Source organism: Periplaneta americana, chromosome 13, assembly GCF_040183065.1.
Source record: "Periplaneta americana isolate PAMFEO1 chromosome 13, P.americana_PAMFEO1_priV1, whole genome shotgun sequence".
Lineage (NCBI taxonomy): Eukaryota > Metazoa > Arthropoda > Insecta > Blattodea > Blattidae > Periplaneta > Periplaneta americana.
This window is the reverse complement of record NC_091129.1, coordinates 38,451,570-38,472,789: the sequence shown is the minus strand read 5'-3', so window position 1 is coordinate 38,472,789 and position 21,220 is coordinate 38,451,570. Positions and strand designations below refer to the sequence as shown.

The 21,220-nt window shown below is 34.1% G+C and overlaps 1 protein-coding gene across 1 annotated transcript in view; it reads left to right on the top strand.

The window, feature by feature from the left end:
* The window catches only part of LOC138711813 (alpha-tocopherol transfer protein-like), a 56,385-nt gene extending 49,778 nt beyond the window's left edge, over positions 1 to 6,607 (top strand). Inside the window, exons 6-7 of the mRNA XM_069843065.1 lie at positions 2,730 to 2,835; positions 6,156 to 6,607. Of these exons, the coding sequence (XP_069699166.1) occupies positions 2,730 to 2,835; positions 6,156 to 6,307 (258 nt within the window). The 3' untranslated portion in view covers positions 6,308 to 6,607. The remainder of the gene's footprint in view (positions 1 to 2,729; positions 2,836 to 6,155) is intronic.
* Positions 6,608 to 21,220: the final 14,613 nt, after the last annotated feature.

Sequence of the window (21,220 nt, the reverse complement as noted above, 5' to 3'; positions counted from 1 at the left end):
TTGCTTCGAAATTATTCATTAAAATATTTCACACACCGTTAAAGGAAAGTTTATTAGGGAAAGTTGGGTAGTATCGGACATCGGGTAATATCGGACAGTGCGTTTCTTTCATCTACCAACAGATGGTAGTACCTGAATGACATTGTTACGTTTCTGTATGCGACATCACAGAAACGTAACCATGTCATTCAGGTACTATCATCTGTTGGTGAAGGAAAGAAACGCACTGTCCGATATTACCCGATGCCCGATACTACACATCTCTCTCCTAATCAGCAAAAGGTAATTAGTCAGCAACTTGTTGTCTTTAGTATTTTATTATCTATATTGTTTGAGAAAATACGTACATGACAGCACTGATTTTCCCGTTCAGAAACATAAAATTGAATTGTCTAACACAATGGATGTTATCTAGTCATGAACTTCCACACCTGAAACCACTCTGCTCTTTGCTTATTGCCAATAAACTCTGTTGTACTCTATTATTAAAAATAATAGCATATATCAACATTTAGCATATTACTTCTCGAAAATTTGTACAGGATCATCTATCACATTTCTTTAATACTGAATTTAAATAAGGATACATTCCATTGTTATACCATCTTCTCTTCCTTTTCCGTTTCGTTAAATATCTTCTTTTAATACGTAATCACAGTGTTACATTCATATTTCAACAACTCCGTTCTCAAGTTGCCCTAACCTAGTGTCTTAATGTTTTTTTTTTTTTTTTCTAGAGTTTTCATTATGTCTTTCTCTGTCGTTAATATTATTGTTTCTATTGTATTTATATCCATTTGCTGTTCATCTTCTTCTGCCTAATATTCAGTTCTATTTTCTTGCAAGTAATCAGAGTAATGTTTCACACATTGTTGGGGGGGGGGGGTAATACATGCAACAATCCTGTATTCCTTCCCCGATTTTCTACCACAGATCTGTTGATCTTTTATGTCCAATAGCCTCGTCAGTATCTCTGCAATACTTATCCCAATGTTCATTCCTTTGGTCTCTAAATTTTGCTTTTATTTTCTGTCACATTTGTACTTGATTTCTTCTCCATTTCTGTTTTCTATCCAACAACTACTTCATGTACGCTCATTTCTTTTATCATAGTCTCCAGATTGGCTATCAATTTCTTCACGAATCTTCTTTCTTTTTCTCCTTTCTACAACTAGAGCTTCCTAGTTGCCTCGAAAATAGCTGTTTTTAGATAACAATACATTTCTGTAGGAGTGTCTCCTATTTGCAATACCATATATTGAAATATGAATTTGATACTTTCTTGCTTAATTTTTCTTTAGCGAATCTATTTCCTTATAAGCAATCGTTTTCCATTATTTTACTTTATTGACTTCCTTTTTCAATATCCTAACTTATGTACCAATATATGATGATACTGTTGCGTTCCCGTTGTCTGTATACTCTAACATATTTTACAGCTGTTTTCCATACTTTTCTCATTATTAAGGGGACAATATCGTCAGATATGGTGAAAAAGAGTGCATTTTCTTTTTTACTTTAAAACAACCATCCACACATCCATTTCATTTAATTTGTTTATTTATTTATTCTGGCAGACTTAAGACTATGAGGCCTTCTCTTTCGAAGTCACATATGCTCAAATACTAATAAGGGTAGTAATATTAGTGATAGTAAAATTGGAATATAAAATCATTATGTAGCAGATTCTTTTACGTGTGAAAAATTCATTATTTATATATAATATTTAACGCGCATTTATGGTCCTGTCGCCTGCTGTGATGCAATGATGCAATTTTGAAGCTCTGGTGCACAGAGTTTTCAAATTACACTAAACTTTGCAATTTCCAGTGCCTTCAATTTCTTCCCTTTATTTGGTATAGAATGTTATATATCTTCGGAAATATTAAAGCTGCATTTATAATATTTGGCAAACATATTGTTTAGGCTCTTAGGAAGCTTTCCTCCGTTATATGAACTTGTTATTTTGTTGCATTTGAAAAATATGTCTCCACAATTGTATAGAAATATCACTAAAATTCATTATTGAAATGTAATTCTTTATCTGAAAAATATGAAAACCAATATATAAAATTGTACTTCAGATATTATAAGAACGTCTCTTTAGGAGAAAGTTTTTGTAAAAATGTTTATATTATTTTTGAAAATGGCAGAGATATATTCATTTTAGTGAATTAATGTATTTTGCATTTTTTTTAATATGTATTCCAATTTTTTTTTAATCTAATCTCGAATTTTAGTTCCTTCAATAATGATAATTCTACACAAAAATATAAAATTGTGCATTAATTACGAAAAATTCAAATTTTACCTTCCCCTCCTCTTAATAAACCTATTATACGTTGTAGATTTCTACCACTTTCTTCCTAAGTAAAATTATGCACATTTCAATGCTGGAATGGAGTATTAGTCACTACACATTCATGTTTCTTACAGAAGTTGATTGTCTTTCTCCACTGTCATTTGTTTCTTCTCCGATAGTCCAACCACTTCTCCATCATAATTTCATACTCTACTGTTCAGGCCCTCAAACTATACCTAAGCACATAATTGCTGTTATTATAATATCTGTGTAAAGATTAATTTTTGGTCATACAGAATTTATCTGTTAAGGTAACAATGGTTATTAGAGGAGAAAATTTGATATGTTTTGAGCCTCTAATCTGTTAGTCGCTTCTCTCTTTGATGTGCCATTTATTTTTGTGAAACAAAACCGTCTCACGTTTCAGATACAAGTTCATGGAACTGACCTCACCGAGCTTCACAAGCAAGTCCCAAAGGAGAGTCTTCCTACAGAAATGGGAGGATGTGGAGGCGCTATCAATGACAACTGGAGTAAGATTGTCATACTCTCAAATTCACATACCCTGTGTCTCTCGCCCCATCTTTACACTCTTTAATTTGTAATTTTCGCTGGAATTTATTGTCAAAAATAATGTGAAACGGTAAAAATTAATTTTATAAAAGGCTTTCTTGTTAAGCGAACTTCAGACATTAAATCAAACAAGGAACTCGGACATGTAATGTTGACACGTCTCTGTAAATTTGAAAGTAAAGAAGGAGAAGATATGATCGTAATGGTGATAATGATGATGATGAAGCATATATTTTTATTTGAATTGGTTATTTTACGACGCTTTTTCAACTGTTATGTTTATATAGCAGTCTGAACGACAAGACGGTGATAATGCCAGCGAAATGAATCCAGGGTCCAACACCGAAAGTTATCCAGCATTTGCTCTTATTGGGCTGAGGGGAAAACCCCGGAAAAAATCTCAACCAAGTTAATTAGCATAACCAGGAATTGAACCCGTACCTGTTCGTTTGACGGGTAGACATACTAACCGTTAGTCCACAGCGGTGTACATGAAGCATGTTAAAATACTGATATATATTAATCATTTTCTTTCTCTATGTATTCTCATAAACCTCGAATATTCTTGAACCTCTCAATATGTAATGTATACGGTACATAGTGCTAATGGTCTGTTTTAAATGAAGATAAAACTTCTGTGTTACTCACTTTAAAATATTCTGTGCTTGAAAATATGCACCATTATAGAAGTCATAAAATTTCTTTGACTTAAATTTGATACAAGGTAGAAATGGGATGCTCACATTATCCAAGACTCCCTTGAAAAGAAGTAACGTTTTTCTGCCCTCATAATATGAGACCTGTGTATTTTTTTAGTCACTTATCAAATTAATTAATTCATTCATTCATTCATTCATAGTGTTCTGCCCAGTGGCAGTCTTTCACTGCAAACTCAACATACTTCAGTCTTGCCTATTTTCTGCCTTCCTCTCAGTCTCCGCACACGATCCATATAATTATCTTAATGTAATTCATTATTCTGCATTTGATACGAATGCTGTGCAAATTTCGGCGTTGAACTCTGGACTCATTTTGCTGACATTGTCACTTTCATTTCATTGAGACGCTACATAACTATAGCAGTTGATAAATCGTAAAATACACCAATTAAGAAAAGCTGTACATACCTATAACACTAGGTATAATACCTAATGTCAGTCATCGGCGCATCTCAGTCGCCTAAGGCCATTGCCTGCTAACCGGAATTGCGATCGGGCTCGGGTTCGATTTCCGTTTGAACTGATTAACTGGTTGGCCTTTTTCCGAGGTTTTCCCCACCCTTAAAGCGAATGTAATATAATCTAATAATATTTTATTTAGAGTTCAGTCTAATTGACATATCACAGTTCAAAATCAATAACACTTACAGATGTAAATGATCATTGCATATTATAAATTTGAAATGCAAACGTTTTTGCCCTTGGGCATCATCATGCATTTAACTCGCAATATCTTATACAATTTTTCATATTGTGAGTTAAATGCCTGATGACGCCCAAGGGCGAAAACGTTTGCATTTCAATTTTATAATATGCAATGATCATTTACATTTGTAAGTGTTATTGATTTTAAACTGTGATATGTCAATTAGACTCAACTCTAAATAAAATATTATTAGATTATACTGTATTACATTATATTGACTATGGCAATATCTCTATCATCATGCTTTAAAGCGAATGTCATGTAATCTATGGCGAATCCTCAGCCTCATCTAGGAAAATACTATTTCGCTATTACCAATCTCATCGAAGCTAAATAAACCAGTACTTAAAACAGCGTCGTTAATTAACAATCAACTAAAAACAAAATATAATAATAATAATAATAATAATAATAATAATAGTAATAATAATAATAATAATAATAATAATAATAATAATAATAATATTAACTTCAGTATATATTAAGTAAAACAATGAATTATCATCTTGATTTAGGTACAAAATAATATAATATGTCACCTACCTCAAATAATATTACAAGCAAAATTTCTCTAGGAAATTCCATAGTTGCTTAAATAAAAACATTCTATTTTTGGAATGACTCTGCTTTTGAATTGTAATGATACTATACTATTTTAATTGTGATTAATAAACTAAGATTAGTAAACAATATACCCTGTCTTGCTAATGACAATATCAAATGGCAATGTTTTGTGCTTAACGACAGTAATAATTATTATAACACATGTATTAAAATAAACATACGAAGGGGTACAAATAAAATCTGACGGAAGCTAATTAAATCCTAAGCACTTGAAAGTTCACCGTTGTGGAGCAGCGGTTAGCACGTCTGACCGTGGGAGAAGCGGACTCGGGTACAAACCTGCTTGGACAAGTTACCTAGTGGAGATTTTTGCTGATGTTCTCCCTCAATTCATTGGTTCATTGAAGCATAATTGCTGGGTACCTACGTCACGTTGGATTCGGATTCATTTCGTCATCATAATATTATTATGCTTCACTTTTTTCATCATCATCTACATTTCTGTCCTATAATTTGGGCTTGCACCGAAAATTGGACCCATGGGTATGTGGTCATTCGTTGTTGATGGTAGTACTGCGCACCGTGAGCTGTCCTCTGGACTCGCGGTATCTCGTGGGACTGACTGGAGTTGAGGGATTGCGGTGGGACCTACGCGCAAATGTGAAAGGGATCAGGTAGACTGTAGGAGAGTTCGGTGGCGGTGGACAGGAGGGTTGCAGCACATGGGGGGGAGGTCTTAGGGCATGCACACCATTACATTCTGGGTGGTACAGTAGTCCCACTAGAGCGGGCTTCGTGAGAGGGCAGTCCATCCTTGCCCTCATCTTAAGGGGGACTAATAGACGAGATAGGGGCTTGGAAATGTAAACAAATATGAGAATAACTAAAACATTATTTCCACAGAATTAACTACCAGTATCATCAACACCAGCACAATCACTAAAATTTGGTCGTACTGAGAAACTCGAATGAAACGTGATCAGCAAGAGTTTCGATCCATCCTCCAGACAAGAGTTACAAAGACGTCAGATTTTGAATGTAATATAAACAACGTGTTGGAAAATTTTAATTTGTGAACTTAGTTACAATTTTTCCGATTTTCCAACACTTTGTGATTTTGGAAATGTCCTCTTTTGAAAATCGACGACAGCTATAATGAATTCAATCTAACTCTCGTGACTTCTTTATCTCAAACCTGCATAGCAACTGTTCTGTACGCCACGATGTACTCATACAATTAATATTATTTTTAAAAATTGTTGCTATTAAATCTAACCTGTTATTGTTTTAGACCTGTGGCTGAAGAAACTCGAAACTTACCAAGACTGGTTCCTGCAACACGAAAACGTGAAGTCTGATGAGAAGAAACGCTTAGCAGGAAATGCTATCAGTAGCGACTTGTTTGGGTTCGAGGGCTCATTTAGGAAATTGGACGTTGACTAATGGACGAGGATCGTGTGACTATGAATATGTGATCCAGGTGACGAAAAATAAGACATCTTTGGTGGGTATATGTAACATGGAAAGGAAGTAAGTAGAGTACAAAATTGGATGAATAAGAGGTCACAAATATTTCACGGTAATAAAATTTTGGTAATATAAAATTTTGTTCTCTATTAATATACTGTACTTTGCACAGTAATGAATATTAGACACTATTCTACATTTAAAACATTGTATAGTAATAAATAATTTAGTTATATACTTGGTGAAAGGAGTACAACTGCGTTAATTTTAACTATACAATCTATAGGTCGTAACTAACCAAAATGTCAAATGTTATTTTGGTGTTTAAATAACGGTTTAGTCGAAAAAATTTATATCTGAAGTTTGACTCCCATTATGATAAAACTTTTGGGTATTGAGACGTATGAGTGGTGCGATATCAAAGCAAAAATAATCGGAAGAGAAATTCCTTTGTTATTTCTTCGAAAAACGGTTCATTTGTGTAATAACACACAAAAATAACTGATTATTGAGACGTATGAGTGGTGTGATATCAACGCAAAAATAATCCGAAAAGAAATTCCTTTGTTATTTTTTCGAAAATGGTTCATTTGTGTAATAACCAGACATCGGATTCTAGGGCAAATGTCTATTTTGTTTCTTTAGGAGAAAAGTAAAAATAATTATTAATATTTGTGTTTCATGGAAATTGAAAGGTATTCAAAGAGTTTTATAGTGCCCTAAAATGCCCTAAAACGGTTATTAGAGCCTAATTTGTTAATATTCGCCTAAAATGCCTAACTCACTGTAAAGTTTCGCATTTTACTCTTACTTTTTATAATTTATACATGCATTCACTGCGAAATTTAAGGCATTTAAAAAGTGGAAAGTTTGCTTCACACCGGCCATGAAACCATTGATAAAGGAAACAAAATGTTTTGAATCTCACGACACTCGCAATAGATTTCACCGAATTTAACATGTTTGGAGGCATAAATGCCGACAAAGAACCAACCTTAGTTTTGAAGCAGGCAACAATCACAACATGTGCTGCTACCGATTCAGAGTTATACTATACTATAAAAATGACTGTTTTCGGTCTGAAACCGATTAGCTGTACTGCCCTTCAGAGTGTCATAAAATCACAATTTTTGGAGAAAGAGTGCTTTTGAAATATTTATGAAAAGTCGTAAAACTGCGAATTAGTAGGGTAAACCGTTACAAAATATTTAAAAGAATGGCCCTCCTAGTGTTAACACTACCAGGAAATGCAACAATAAGTGGAACTTTGTATTTTTGTCCAATTGAATCTCAATAACAACGGTTCATTTGAATGCTCGTTAACAGTTGCTCTTTCCCTCACCTTATTTGTGTTGATACGTTTTGAGCGGTAGGACGTTTTCCTGTGAAGTTTAACGCGATAATGCCGAAAAATATAAGTGCAAAATCTACATTGATCCGGCAATGGCTAACAGAATATTCAGTATTCACTTATGATGGAAAAATAATATTCTGCAAGATTTGTAGCAAACAGGTATGTGACAATAGTTGAAATATATAAATTCTATTAATTTTAATGAGTAGGCCTATAATATTTATACATTGACTGAGCTATCCTGAGGTATAATTCTTTTTAAGACCACTACACTTTAACCTTTTAAATTCCGATAGTTAAAGTATTTGCAGGTCATTAAAATTTTGATTGTTCGAACCCACTAACTTTGTGATAGAAATACGGCAATACAACAATTAGGATTTTATTTTAATTCAGTTTACTTTACATTTTTAGATTTCGCAAGAATAGAAGTGCCACCTAAAGCAGCATGTGCAAGGAGCGGCTCATAAGGCTAAAGCTCAGCAGAAAAATCAACTGCAACAAACTTTACTAACACAGCCTACTTCATCCAATCTCAGCAGCAATTTCTATGCTGATTTAACCGGAGCGTTTGTTGCTGCTAACATTCCCTGGAATGCAATTGAAAATCCGGTTTTAAGACAGTTTTTACAAAAATACTGCAAACAAAATATCCCATCTGAGTCGACCCTAAGAAAAAATTACTTAGACAGAATATACAATGAAACTTTAGCTTCCATTCGGGAGGATATAGGTGATTCTTACATATGGGTCTCTGTGGATGAAACCTCAGATCCTATGAATAGGTATATAGCAAATATGGTAGTAGGAAAACTTAGTCCTGATGGACCTTCGATTCCACAACTCGTATGTGTTAAGGAACTTTCGAAAGTGAATAGCCAAGCCATTGCTTATTTTGTAAATAAAGGCCTACAGTCTTTATACTCAGGTAATATAGACGATTCTAAAGTTCTGTTGTTTTGTACTGATGCTGCCTCATACATGGTTGCTGCAGCTCCACTTCTTAAAACATTTTATCCTAACCTCACGCATGTAACCTGTCTAGCACATGGCCTTCACAGGGTTTCTGAAACAATCCGGAATGAATTTCCTCTTGTCAATTCGTTTATTTCTAACACAAAAAAATGTTTTTGTAAGGCCCCATCCAGGATTTCAATATTCAGAGAGAACTTTCCAGATATCCCACTCCCACCTCAGCCGGTTGTTACACGATGGGGAACCTGGATTCAGTCAGTGGTGTATTATTCTAAGTATTTTAAAGAAGTGGTCACAGTTATTGATAAATTACCTGGAACTAATAGTGCAGCGTGTGTGAAAGCAGTGAAAGATTGTCTGAATGACTCACGAGTGAAAAACGATATTGCCTACATAACATCAAACTTTTCTTTCATACCTGCAAGCATTGAACAATTAGAACGTGAAAAACAATCTCTTTGTAGCCAAATAGCAATAGTAAAGGAAGCTCAAGTGAACATACATTCTGCTTTGGGCGAAACTGGGAAAAAAGTAAAAAATAAGTGGGACAACGTATTAAATAAGAATGTAGGATTTTCATTGTTGGAAAAAGTATCAAGAGTGATATCGGGGGAAAGTGTAAATGTTCCAGTAAGTATTGATGTTTCTATTGTACCTAATTTAAAATTTGCGCCTCTCACATCAGTTTCGGTTGAAAGAAGTTTTTCTGCTTTCAAAATGATTCTCAGTGACAAAAAGCAAAGGTTAACTGTGGAGAATTTAGAAAAAATTCTGGTGGTGTACTGTGCAGATAATTATAATAAAGTCTGAGCATGGAACTGAATTTCAATAACATAAAATGAGTAATCTTGATATCAATAATCATTATTTCATTAGTTTCAATATATTAAATTTGTGCAGCTCTGTTTATAAATATAATATAGTATTCTTTTTTTAATGTTTAAACATACTTTTTGTGCGTATTTTAGTGTATAACTAAAATTTCAGTGAAAGAAATAAGTATGATACCTTGATGTGCCTAAAATGCCTATTTTCATTAAAATAGAGCCTAATTTTACAAATTTTGAGCTTATTTTAGGCGCCTAAAACTGCAATTTTTAGTGCCTAAAAATCCGATGTCTAGTAATAACATACAAAAATAACTGATTATTGAGGCGTACTTGTAATGTGATATCAAAGCAAAAATAATCCGAAGAGAAATTACTTTGTTATTTCTTCGAAAAACAGTTCATTTGTGTAATAACATACAAAAATAACTGATTATTGAGACGTATGAGTGGTGCGATATCAACGCAAAAATAATCCGAAGAGAAATTCCTTTGTTATTTCTTCGAAAAACGGTTCACTTGTGTAATAACATACAAAAATAACTGATTATTGAGGCGTATGAGAGGTGCAATATCAACGCAAAAATAATCCGAAGAGAAATTCCTTTGTTATTTCTTCGAAAAACGGTTCATTTGTGTAATAACATGCAAAAATAACTGATTATTGAGACGTACGAGTGGTGCGATATCAACGCAAAAATAATCCGAAGAGAAATTCCTTTGTTATTTCTTCGAAAAACGGTTCATTTGTGTAATAACATACAAAAATAACTGATTATTGAGACGTATGAGTGGTGCGATATCAACGCAAAAATAATCCGAAGAGAAATTCCTTTGTTATTTCTTCGAAAAACGGTTCATTTGTGTAATAACATACAAAAATAACTGATTATTGAGACGTACGAGTGGTGCGATATCAACGCAAAAATAATCCGAAGAGAAATTCCTTTGTTATTTCTTCGGAAAACGGTTCATTTGTGTAATAACATACAAAAATAACTGATTATTGAGACGTATGAGTGGTGCGATATCAACGCAAAAATAATCCGAAGAGAAATTCCTTTGTTATTTCTTCGAAAAAACGGTTCATTTGTGTAATAACATACAAAAATAACTGATTATTGAGACGATATGAATGGTGCGATATCAACGCAAAAATAATCGAAGGAGAAATACCTTTGTTATTTCTTCGAAAAATGGTTCATTTGTGTAATAACATACAAAAATAACTGATTATTGAGACGTGTGAGTGGTGTGATATCAAAGCAAAAATAATCCGAAGAGAAATTACTTTGTTATTTCTTCGAAAAAACGGTTCATTTGTGTAACAACATACAAAATAATTGATTATTGAGACGATATGAGTGGTGCGATATCAACGCAAAAATAATCCGAAGAGAAATTCCTTTGTTTATCTTCGAAAAACGGTTCATTTGTGTAATAACGTACAAAAATAACTGATTATTGAGACATGTGATTGGTGTGATATCAAAGCAAAAATAATCCGAAGAGAAATTCCTTTGTTATTTCTTCGAAAAAAAAAACGCTTCATTTGTGTAATAACATACAAAAATAATTGATTAAATTTCTGTCACACTAAAAATGGTAATGAGTCCCATTTTAAAGAGAAATAAGGTAGTAACTGTGGAAAAAAACGCTTCCGGTATATATTGATATAAATACATTTCTATTTTATGTTACTTTAAGGAAGTAATTTGTTATCAAGGACTGCCAAGATGCTATCTGTACATAGGTTGGTACAACACGCAATCTACTGTATTATAGTTAAGAAGCTGCAAACCCCTTTCTCTGCACAGTTATATGCCTGTAATACGCAAACTATTTGCCCATCCTGGAATCTAATTACCTATTTTAAAATGCCATTGTTTCTCACTTAGTTTTGCACACTGCATATTTAGATCCATCTCTAATATTTAATGACATGTGTTTAAATACGCCTTATTGCACGCTGCAGTATTAGCAGGGTGATAAATGTTTTGAAAAGGTTTACATATAAAGTTCAAAAATTTTAAAAGCAGATATTATTTTACTTGACAATTAAGTTCTCTCTGCAGCACAGTAAGCTGCATATACCAAGGTGATGTGGAAATGGACAAGAGAAGAAAATTTTGTTTAGTAAAGAAGCAAATCAATGCTATCCTACCACATTAGGCCCTGAGAGTTGGAGGTGTTAAAACTCTCACTTCTCGAGACGACGGATACTGACTGACAGCAAAGGTGTCATTGCTATGTACTGACCTCTTTGCTTCTATTAAAAAAACCCTTGGTACCCTGAAATTAAAAGGTACCCGATCTACGATTTTATGATCGTGCAAGAGAACTTTCCAAATACGGGATAAGTCAGAGCCAAAGATAAGAAAAATTGTCAAACTTTGAAGAGTTCCGCTAGTTCTCAATAGGTGGCACCATTATTGGGAGCTGTTAAAAAATGTGAGGGGAAAATAACTTATGTAGATTAAGCGTAAATTATTCTTCTAATAGACAATATTAGCGGTTTCCAGTCAAACTAAGTGTTGTTTTACAGTCAGTATAGTGGGATGAAAAACTGAATTCTATAACACGGCTATATTTATTTGCGATTGGCAACAGTTACTATTATCTTCGCCATCTATTCATAGAAGTATTAACTAAAGAATCTACACTTACACCACAATTTATCCATCACTTTCGATTAGTAAGGTCAAATATCTTTGAACTTCAGTGCACCCATTTCTGCTAAAGCCGACTTTCATACTATGCCAATAACTTTTATGAATCTATACGTGTAAGGGTTATGCAGTTATCACAGTGGTTAAAAACGCAAATCTGGTGAGGCGACATTATTAAGTTTATTCCTGTTTGACAGAGTTTCATAATATTGTATATAGTACTAATATTATTTTATATGCAAGCTGTCGCTACATTTAGGAAAGAGAAACTACTCCTTCATAACCGATATATCTAAACAAATTAATAACATCTCGTAATACTAGTAATTTATGTAACTCTCAGTAATTATGACACGAGTTAATGTTTTCACGAGTGTTTGTAATGGAGATTATACATGTGTTACATACATCATTTAACGCGTTTGTAGCATTAAAATATGTAAAAAACCTATTATAAATGTACAAAATGTGATGTTGTAACGTAGTATAGATGTGAGTACTGGTTTTGACGTAATATATTGCATGGTTGCTAAGTAACCATTTCTAAGACAATGTTTTTTTTGTTGTTTTGTAGCTTTTTTTTTACAGGTACATTGTATAAAATGATGTTGTGAGGGCGGTGATGACGTCATGGAATACTAGTTGCTAGGTAACCTTTCCTGACACCAGTGCCTGAATTAGGTCAATTGTGGATGATTTATAATGTCATAACAAGCGTGTTTTAATGCTATAATTGCATAAAATTGATTAAGTAATAAAATTACATATAATGTACTGTCTTATTTTTGGGTGTAAATTTTTATTAAGATTGAACAAGAGATATTTCCAATGTGCCAAGTCAATTTAAGAGAGCAGTGTATAATTGAGAAGAAGAACAATGTACTCCTAATTTCAACTTATGTTCACAAAGCACTAAGTGCAGAAAGAAACTGTCAGTTCGTTCTCCTTGGCTAGTTCTTTCAGCTCACTCACTCAAGTTCACTCTACGTCGAACCCAAGCCTTCCAGATACAGTTCAATATACATGCATGCATGTTATCTGTACAAGTCTACAAGCTTTGACCGATATTTGCCAAAGTATCCAAGTTTAGCGTTCATAATCAAAAGAAAAACATAAGCTACATAAAAATTAAGTAAATGGACGTTAAACTTTTTAAAACAAGAAAAAATAAAAATAAATACGATGAATCATACGTGTATAATATTAAAATGGCCTCTAATACAGTAACTGTCGTTCATTTGTCTTATATTCAACATCGATTTTCATGGGGCTGCACAGTGGTCCAAATCCATATTTAGGAGGACAAAAGAAGAAAAATCGCATTTCAAAAAATAGAATAAAACCGTTAAATTATTTTTCCTATATAACTGAATAACACTTAATTGATGATGTTAACCATCGTAGGTGGCTGCAGAGCGAGATAAGAGTCCAGTAACATATCACCACACTTCGACCACCCAGTATTCTTAGTCAGCAACTGCCGCGAGTCTGCCGTTTTCTTTCTGCTGTAACTCTGTTGTAATTGGTCCATTCCCTTCTTATTTAGTAACATGTCAAGTGGTTCATCAGGTATGTAACATTGTTTGTTTCTGTTACATTCAATATAGTTATAGTTTGTCAAGTTAGCATGACTTTACCAGGGACAAAATATAAATTTAACCATTTGAGTACAGACTTGACTAATGTAGAGAAAATCACCAATTGTTCCATCCAGAAATGATTTTTTTTTTCACTTCCTCGAGTATTTATCTCTATTTTAAATGAAGCCTTGAGATGCGGAGATTTGCAGAAGCAATAAATCATGCGCATAATATTCTTTCCAGATGCAGTAGTTCAATTTTTCTCGATAACAGTTATTTAAATATCTGAGAACTGAATCTGCTTCCGAAGTACAATTCAAGGAATGCAAGGTGATAGCTTGTTAATTATGTATCAGCCACCGGCGTGGCTCAGTTGGTTAAGGCGCTTGCCTGCCGGTCTGAAGTTGCGTTCGGGCGCGGGTTCGATCCCCGCTTGGACTGATTACCTGGTTGGGTTTTTTCCGAGGTTTTCCCCAACCGTAATGTGAATACAATGTAATCTATGGCGAATCCTCGGCCTCATCTCCCTAATACCATCTCGCTATCACCAATTTCATCGACGCCAAATAACCTAGTAGTTGATAGTCTACAGCGTCGTTAAATAACCAACTAGAGAGAGAGAGAGAGTTAATTATGTATCAAATAATTATTGGATTATTGGCTTTGACACATTGCTTTCGGTAGACTTCGGCGAATTTCCTCGAGTGTCCATCATACAATACAAGGGTTCGAAACCCTTCTCTTGTGAAGGCTCTTAACATCTTCGGCGATCATGTTCTGTTGCTGCTGTCGTGCTTTTCTTCCCTTTTTGCATGGTAACTATTAGATTACGTCCTTTTAAGGTTTTCTCCTTCAAAATCATATAATGTTGCTTCGAGGGAAGGCGAAAATCAAAGTGAGACAAGTGACGAAACGCCTTGGACCTTACATAGTCTATACACTTCTTCTCGGCTCGAATTTATTTTGCAAGGACACGTTTCCGCGTACATCTTCAATGTTTCTCCTCTCATTTCCCACTTCACTGGACTTCATTGACTATAATATATTATAATATGCATCTATTAATATTTGTAGTACAACGGTGTACAAAATGACAAAATATTGAGTTATACATCCATAAAAATGTAATAAACCAGGGTTGTCCTTTATTATATTTTTATTTCAACTGCCTCCTTGCTTACAAGACTCCAAGAATGAGAAATTATTGTGTAGATTAAGGAGGCAATAGAATAGATTATATTAAAATAAACAAAGACATCTATTATTAGTTTTGTAATTAGGTGTATTGCCAACTAGAAAATTATGCTGAAAGTCTATGTAGTGTGACAAAAATACGTCACTGCCGCTCCTAAATATGCACACGAATTCACGCCTAAAGGTACGTTTTCCTCGGTCCGACTATTGCTATGATCGTGCAACGATGATCGTTGAGCACTATTTCTTTGTATTTCCTATGGAGCTGTTTCCCTTCGAGCGACTGCCGCTAGAGTCGTTAACGACGATCGTACGTCTTGAATAGTCGTTCAGGAAAAGTTTGAATATAATTGTCAGTCGCTAACGTTTATTGTGAGAAAGACGTGTATCATGGCCCCTTCGTTTTCTGACGCGGATGATGAAATTTTTCTCTAGGAATTGGCGAATCATCCCTCACTGTGGCAGCTGTCACATGCATCCTAAAAGGATCAAAGTGTCAAGGACATTATATGGGCTGAGTTTGTCAATAAAGTTGGAAAATTAAGTTATTTAAATTTTTGATACAGTCTCTCTTCATTATTGAGCTCAAGCAGACGATGTTTTTTTTTTGGCTCTTTTCATTCCATACGTATGGATAAGTATTTCGTCGTCTTCCATCTCCTCAATCAAAGGCATTTAAGTAATCTTTTACGTCTACTCATTAAACTCATTCTGTTAAACACAATCTTCCTTGTCTAGAACGATGCGATTTCGAATGAAAACACACGACTAGTGAAAAATCAACAAATCGTAGACGCTCCGAGCAAAATGGTAACCAATGATTATTGTTCAACGTGTCATCGTTCAACAGTAATCGTTGAACAATCATCGCAATAATCGCACCGAGGAAAACGTACCTTTAACAGCAACATGCCATCTCTTAGTTACTGCAGCTTAGATGCCGGTCTTCTTGTAAGAAAACTGACCATTTTACTAGAGAAACTGCAAAGGATAATCATTTCTTATCAGATTTTCTAATCCTAAGAGTAAAAATCAGAACAGTACGGGTAGTACTTACTGAGTAATATATTGTTCACATTCATGGGAAAACTATTTTTATCTGAGAAAAGTGTTCATTTGGGACTAATTCGAATTTTTTGTTGTACTCTATCCAAGAAAAAAAGGTGTTAAAAATCTGAAAAACATATGAATCCCTTTCACTATATAACAGCGGTGACCAAAGGGGATATCGTGATTACATTCTGTATTCATAGACATTCAAACGGGTATACTTTATTTTTTTTCATGGAGTGCAGTTTCACAGAAAGGACTTTGCCGACAGACCTTCTACTGCCTCCTACTAATTGGTTGTCATAAATAAATGTGTTCCTTACTGTGACGGAAATCTTGTCTTCTCTTGTTAGTAACCAATCACAACCCTCGTTCAGAAGAATTGACAGGTGCCCGTCAAATCCACGTGGAGGCAGAGTTGCCGCATCTTCTCCGAATTTCAAAAATTCCGTCAGTTTCACTGCATAATTTCGAAGGTCACCAGGATTATGGCAACTGTGCAATGTTGGGACGAGGGGACAGGATGGAATTGTCAGAGTTGTTTGTGTAGGAAGTCATAAATCTGTAAGTGGGTGTTCAAAGGAGCCAACGAACTGCACTCCTTGAAATAAAATAAGGTATACGAGGAGTTTCCTGTACATTGCTGTGTGTTTCATTCACGTAGTAAAGGCAAGCAGTGGCAGTATCAGTCGCTCTACAATTTCTGTCTCTACAAGCAGTAAGAGGTGGTTTGGTAAAGAATGAGAAAGAGAATTGCTTTGTTGTTCTGTCGGACAAAATGTAATATATTCACTTTGCTCAACGGTTCAATTAGGAGTACATAGAACATGAATTGCGTCGCTAAATAAAGTATATTATTAGTATTATTATTATTGTTGTTATTATTATTATTATTATTATTATTTATTTTTATTATTATTGTTATTACTGACTACTAAGTATATGTTTCAATTATAATTCTGTACGTGCATGAATATTGATATTTTTAGATCTTCTCCCTAGATGGGTAAAATTATTAGGTTTATCTCAATTTTAATCTTTTTTAATCTTTATATGAGAGTAACTATTTATTAGTTATTCATTTAACAATAGTAATGTTGTAGAAAAACTGATTCAATATTAGCCTATGTGCCAACGAACTGTTAAACGCCAGGATTTGACATGTCTTAAATCATAGCCAGGAAGAGAAAGATGAGATAGATAAATGTAAGGAAGTCAGTTACCTAATGGGGTTTGGAATATCTCGTGACCTAAAGTCTTTTAGTGGAACAGAATTTCTCAAAAGAGTAACGATTAAAATAGCTTAAAGAACTTGCTCATAAGAAGTTTTTAATTTTGAAAAACTACGAATTTCTCGATCAATTATCGAGAGAAGAAATTAGAAAACCCCTGATTATATGCAAGAGGAAGACTAAAAAAAAATAGAAGCAAGAAAAATCGTATATTATTCATTGGCTCTTGATGACAGCAGTAACATTACTGATACAGCAAAGCTTGAGATTTTTATCCGCGGGATTGATCAAGATGTTAGTACAGGAACCACCACTGGTTGCAGTTTTCATGCCAAGTACCTCCGTCTACTTACTTCATAGGCTGTCTGTCGCATGTAAACACTGCAGCTCGAGTTTTGGTCATCGCTGCTCTATAGGAAGCATAGTGCGAAAAAAATTTAGTTTCGCGGATTCGCCTCCATTCTGGTAAGCCAAGAGAGAGTTAAATCTTCTATGTTAGCTATCGATTCACTGCACGTTACACTAAAAATAATGGTCATTCCTGTAGCGTGAATTTCTTTCATGCGATTGTAAACTTTCTCAGGTACTACATTCCATCCATAGGAAAAACCGAGCGTTCATCCTAATCACACGCATGTTTTGCAAAACACAAGTTAAGAACCGTCTTGTAACTTTGCCTATAAATACATGACACTGAGATTTTAATGCATAATGCCTGTAAGTTTAGAAAGACCAGCTACAATAACTGACACAAACATGATCAGTATCCTTCCCAGACCGGTTTTTATTATTACTAGACTCTCACAATCCATAATAGCGGCAATATAAAATGAAATGCATCTTGTTTCCAATATTAATATTGCATAACTGACTTAAGTAATTTCTGTGATTCTTAGCTCACGGCAGTATCCTGATTCTAATGCCATTATAGGTATTGAGATTATAAATGGCTAATTTACTTGTTGAAGTACAGAAGAATGTGCTAATTCGAACTTCATTCATTCGGAAATCGTGACAATTCGAACAGGATTTTTTTACGCAAGACACTTGGGGATTAAGAATCCTCACTCTCGAAGTAGAAGTGAATGCGAAGAGTGAAAAAATGTGGTAGGCCTAGTAAATTCAAATTATCGAACATGAGATTAATTGAGGTAATATACAGAGCGTTCGCCTATACGTGGGGCCAGGGAAGCGGCCTGCCTGCAGTGTCGCTTGCGGGAATCGTCTATCAGTATGCCTCCGCTTTCTATACTAATAGCATGCACACAAGAATTTTTCCACGTAGTACCTACTAACCTTGTTATAAGCGATGTTGGAAGTGATGTCATCTGAATCCACACACTTCTGGCATCTTTTAATAAAATTATCATTCACATGAATTTTCCTAATCTCTCTTGTTATATTCGCCTTCAATTCATCTGATTTCATCAATTTTTTCTTCCGTCAATACTCTTCGTTTTCGCTTAGAAATTGTAGCATTTAGCAACCCTGTTGTACTCACCTTGTTAACAAGAGATCTATCAGTTTCTCTACCGGGAATTGGAGCACCCGGATATTTCACTTCAAATTGCCTACGCACCTCTTTACATGACTGTGTTTTCACATATTCATCATACATAAAAACTCTTGTGTATTTTGCGTTTTGCATTGTTCACAAATTTTACACACACGCTGAATATTTAAGCAACTGTGTTAAGAAACTGCACTGTACGTAAAAACGCTGCAACAGCTGGTTCACAACTGATACCTTGTCGACCTTGATTGTCGACGTGTCTCAGCAACTGAGCGCACAAAACGGCGTATCAGAACATGACGCTTTCTTGGCCCCAACCGCAGGTGAACGCTCTGTAGTAATTGAATTTCTGGAGTTAAATCTGAACTATCAGAAATTTTATCCTTTGACAATTTAGAAACCAAGTGCAGTCTTCCGCAGTGGACATAAATGCCACACTACAGCTGGATTAAGACACAGTAGGAATTATGGACCAAGACTATACAATTCAGTATTGAAAAATAATCCAGACCTAAGCAAGTTACACATTTTTAAGTTTAAAAATAAAGTGAAAATGTTTGTATGATATTTGAAAAATTTTATTATAATTTTTTTAAGTGTTACTAGCATTATATGGTACTAATTTTATTTTATTTATCTGATGCATGTAACCTATAGGGTAAAACATTGTAATAAATAGAAATAGATCATTTCCTTAATTAATAACAGTGTATATCTCCAATAAATGATTTCTTAGCACCGCCACTGATACACTTGACTGTACTTGTCACTATCTCTTGTCACTAGAGAGTTCTTGAAATTTATATTTTCCCCGCCGTTCATAAAATATTTTGATATGATATCTCTTTCACAAAAGGGGAGAGATCTATAACTGAAACTTGATCAATATATTTCAATATTATTTGTATTTATCCAGGTAATAATGAACAGTTTGACTCATAGACATTTTGTTTTTGCAGCTTTAACTTCCCATGATTGTACGAGAAGATTCGAAGAGAACGGCAGTTACGTAGACTTTCGGCTCCTCCCTACTACCATTAATGCATAACACAATGTCAATACGGCAGTTGCTGTCGTCTGCGATACAACGAACTTTTCTGTTGATTTTCGAGTTCGTCATTTTTTCCGGTTATTATATGCTTAAGTTGTGTTAACTCTCGCTAGTGGTTTTATGTTTTATTTTATCCGTCTTAGTATTTATTTTATTATTGTAAATATTTTTGTTTTATCACTATTATTATTATTATTATTATTATTATTATTATTATTATTATCGTTATTATTATTTCTATCATCAGCATTATTATTTGATCCCTGTAAAATTTATGTAGACTACTGGACTGTACCCGAGCACGAGCATATGCTCATTTCGCGTATCCATACATATGTTTTCATTTCAAATGTAAATTGTAAATAAATTTGAATTGAATTGAATTGAACATAGCAAATGACAGACTTCATTTTATGTATAAAATATAATAAAGAACTGCAGAGCAAACAGACGCAGACAGCAACTTACTTAATTCTTTAAATGAGAGTTTTCAAATTTCAAATACATTTCTTGCTGTGCAGTAATTAACTCGAACTAAAGAACTTCAAACTCTTTCTTTTATAAATTAATGTTTTGTGTGCCATATGTTTGTAAAAGCTAGTTACAATATGTAATTACTGAGCAGTAATTGCCTTGGACAAAAGAAATTTATTTTCATTACTTTTTTCTCTAATATTCTTTGTTTCATACATTTGTAAAAGAAAATTATTAAACAATAAATCAGTAACTAAACTACTAGGGGAGGTCGGGACAAGTTCGGCATTAGGGGCAACTTCGTCATAGCATTTGTTTCGAAGACCTGAGCAAATAGGGGCTTGTTTAGACGGTAGGGTATTGAGAAAACAAGGCCGCTTGCTGTGAATAACGCTAGTGTGGTATGAAGAGATATTCGCAGTTCTGACAGGTAAATAATTTTTTTAACTCATGACTTGTTATAATTGTGATATTGAATGTCTTAAAGAACCCGTAACGATAACATTGATGATATTAGTGAGTGGCATCATTATTGAGAACGACTAAATCTGTATCAGATTATAGGCCTAAGTTTAGCAATCTGGTTGCAAGCCTCTAATAAGGTATTGATTAATCATTTTTTTCTTGCCAATTGGGACAACTTCGGGAGTAAGCTGCCGATCTTGCCCCATGAAAAGAAAGAAGAAGATAGGCCTTCTGTATTGTTTCTTAACTATATAAAATAAGTAATTATGATATATAAAGTAATTTAAAGCAATTATTAGGGTGTCACTTCAAAAGCAATGCACAATAATTATTTAAAAATTACATTTTTATTCTACAGCTTTGCTATTTCCACAGAATGTAGATATATCCTTCAGGAACAAAATGTCACTTTTCCACATAACAAATATTAAGATTAAAGTATATAAAACAAATGAAAAGTAACTCTATGCCAGTAAACACAAATAGAAGGAGATTGTCGTCTATA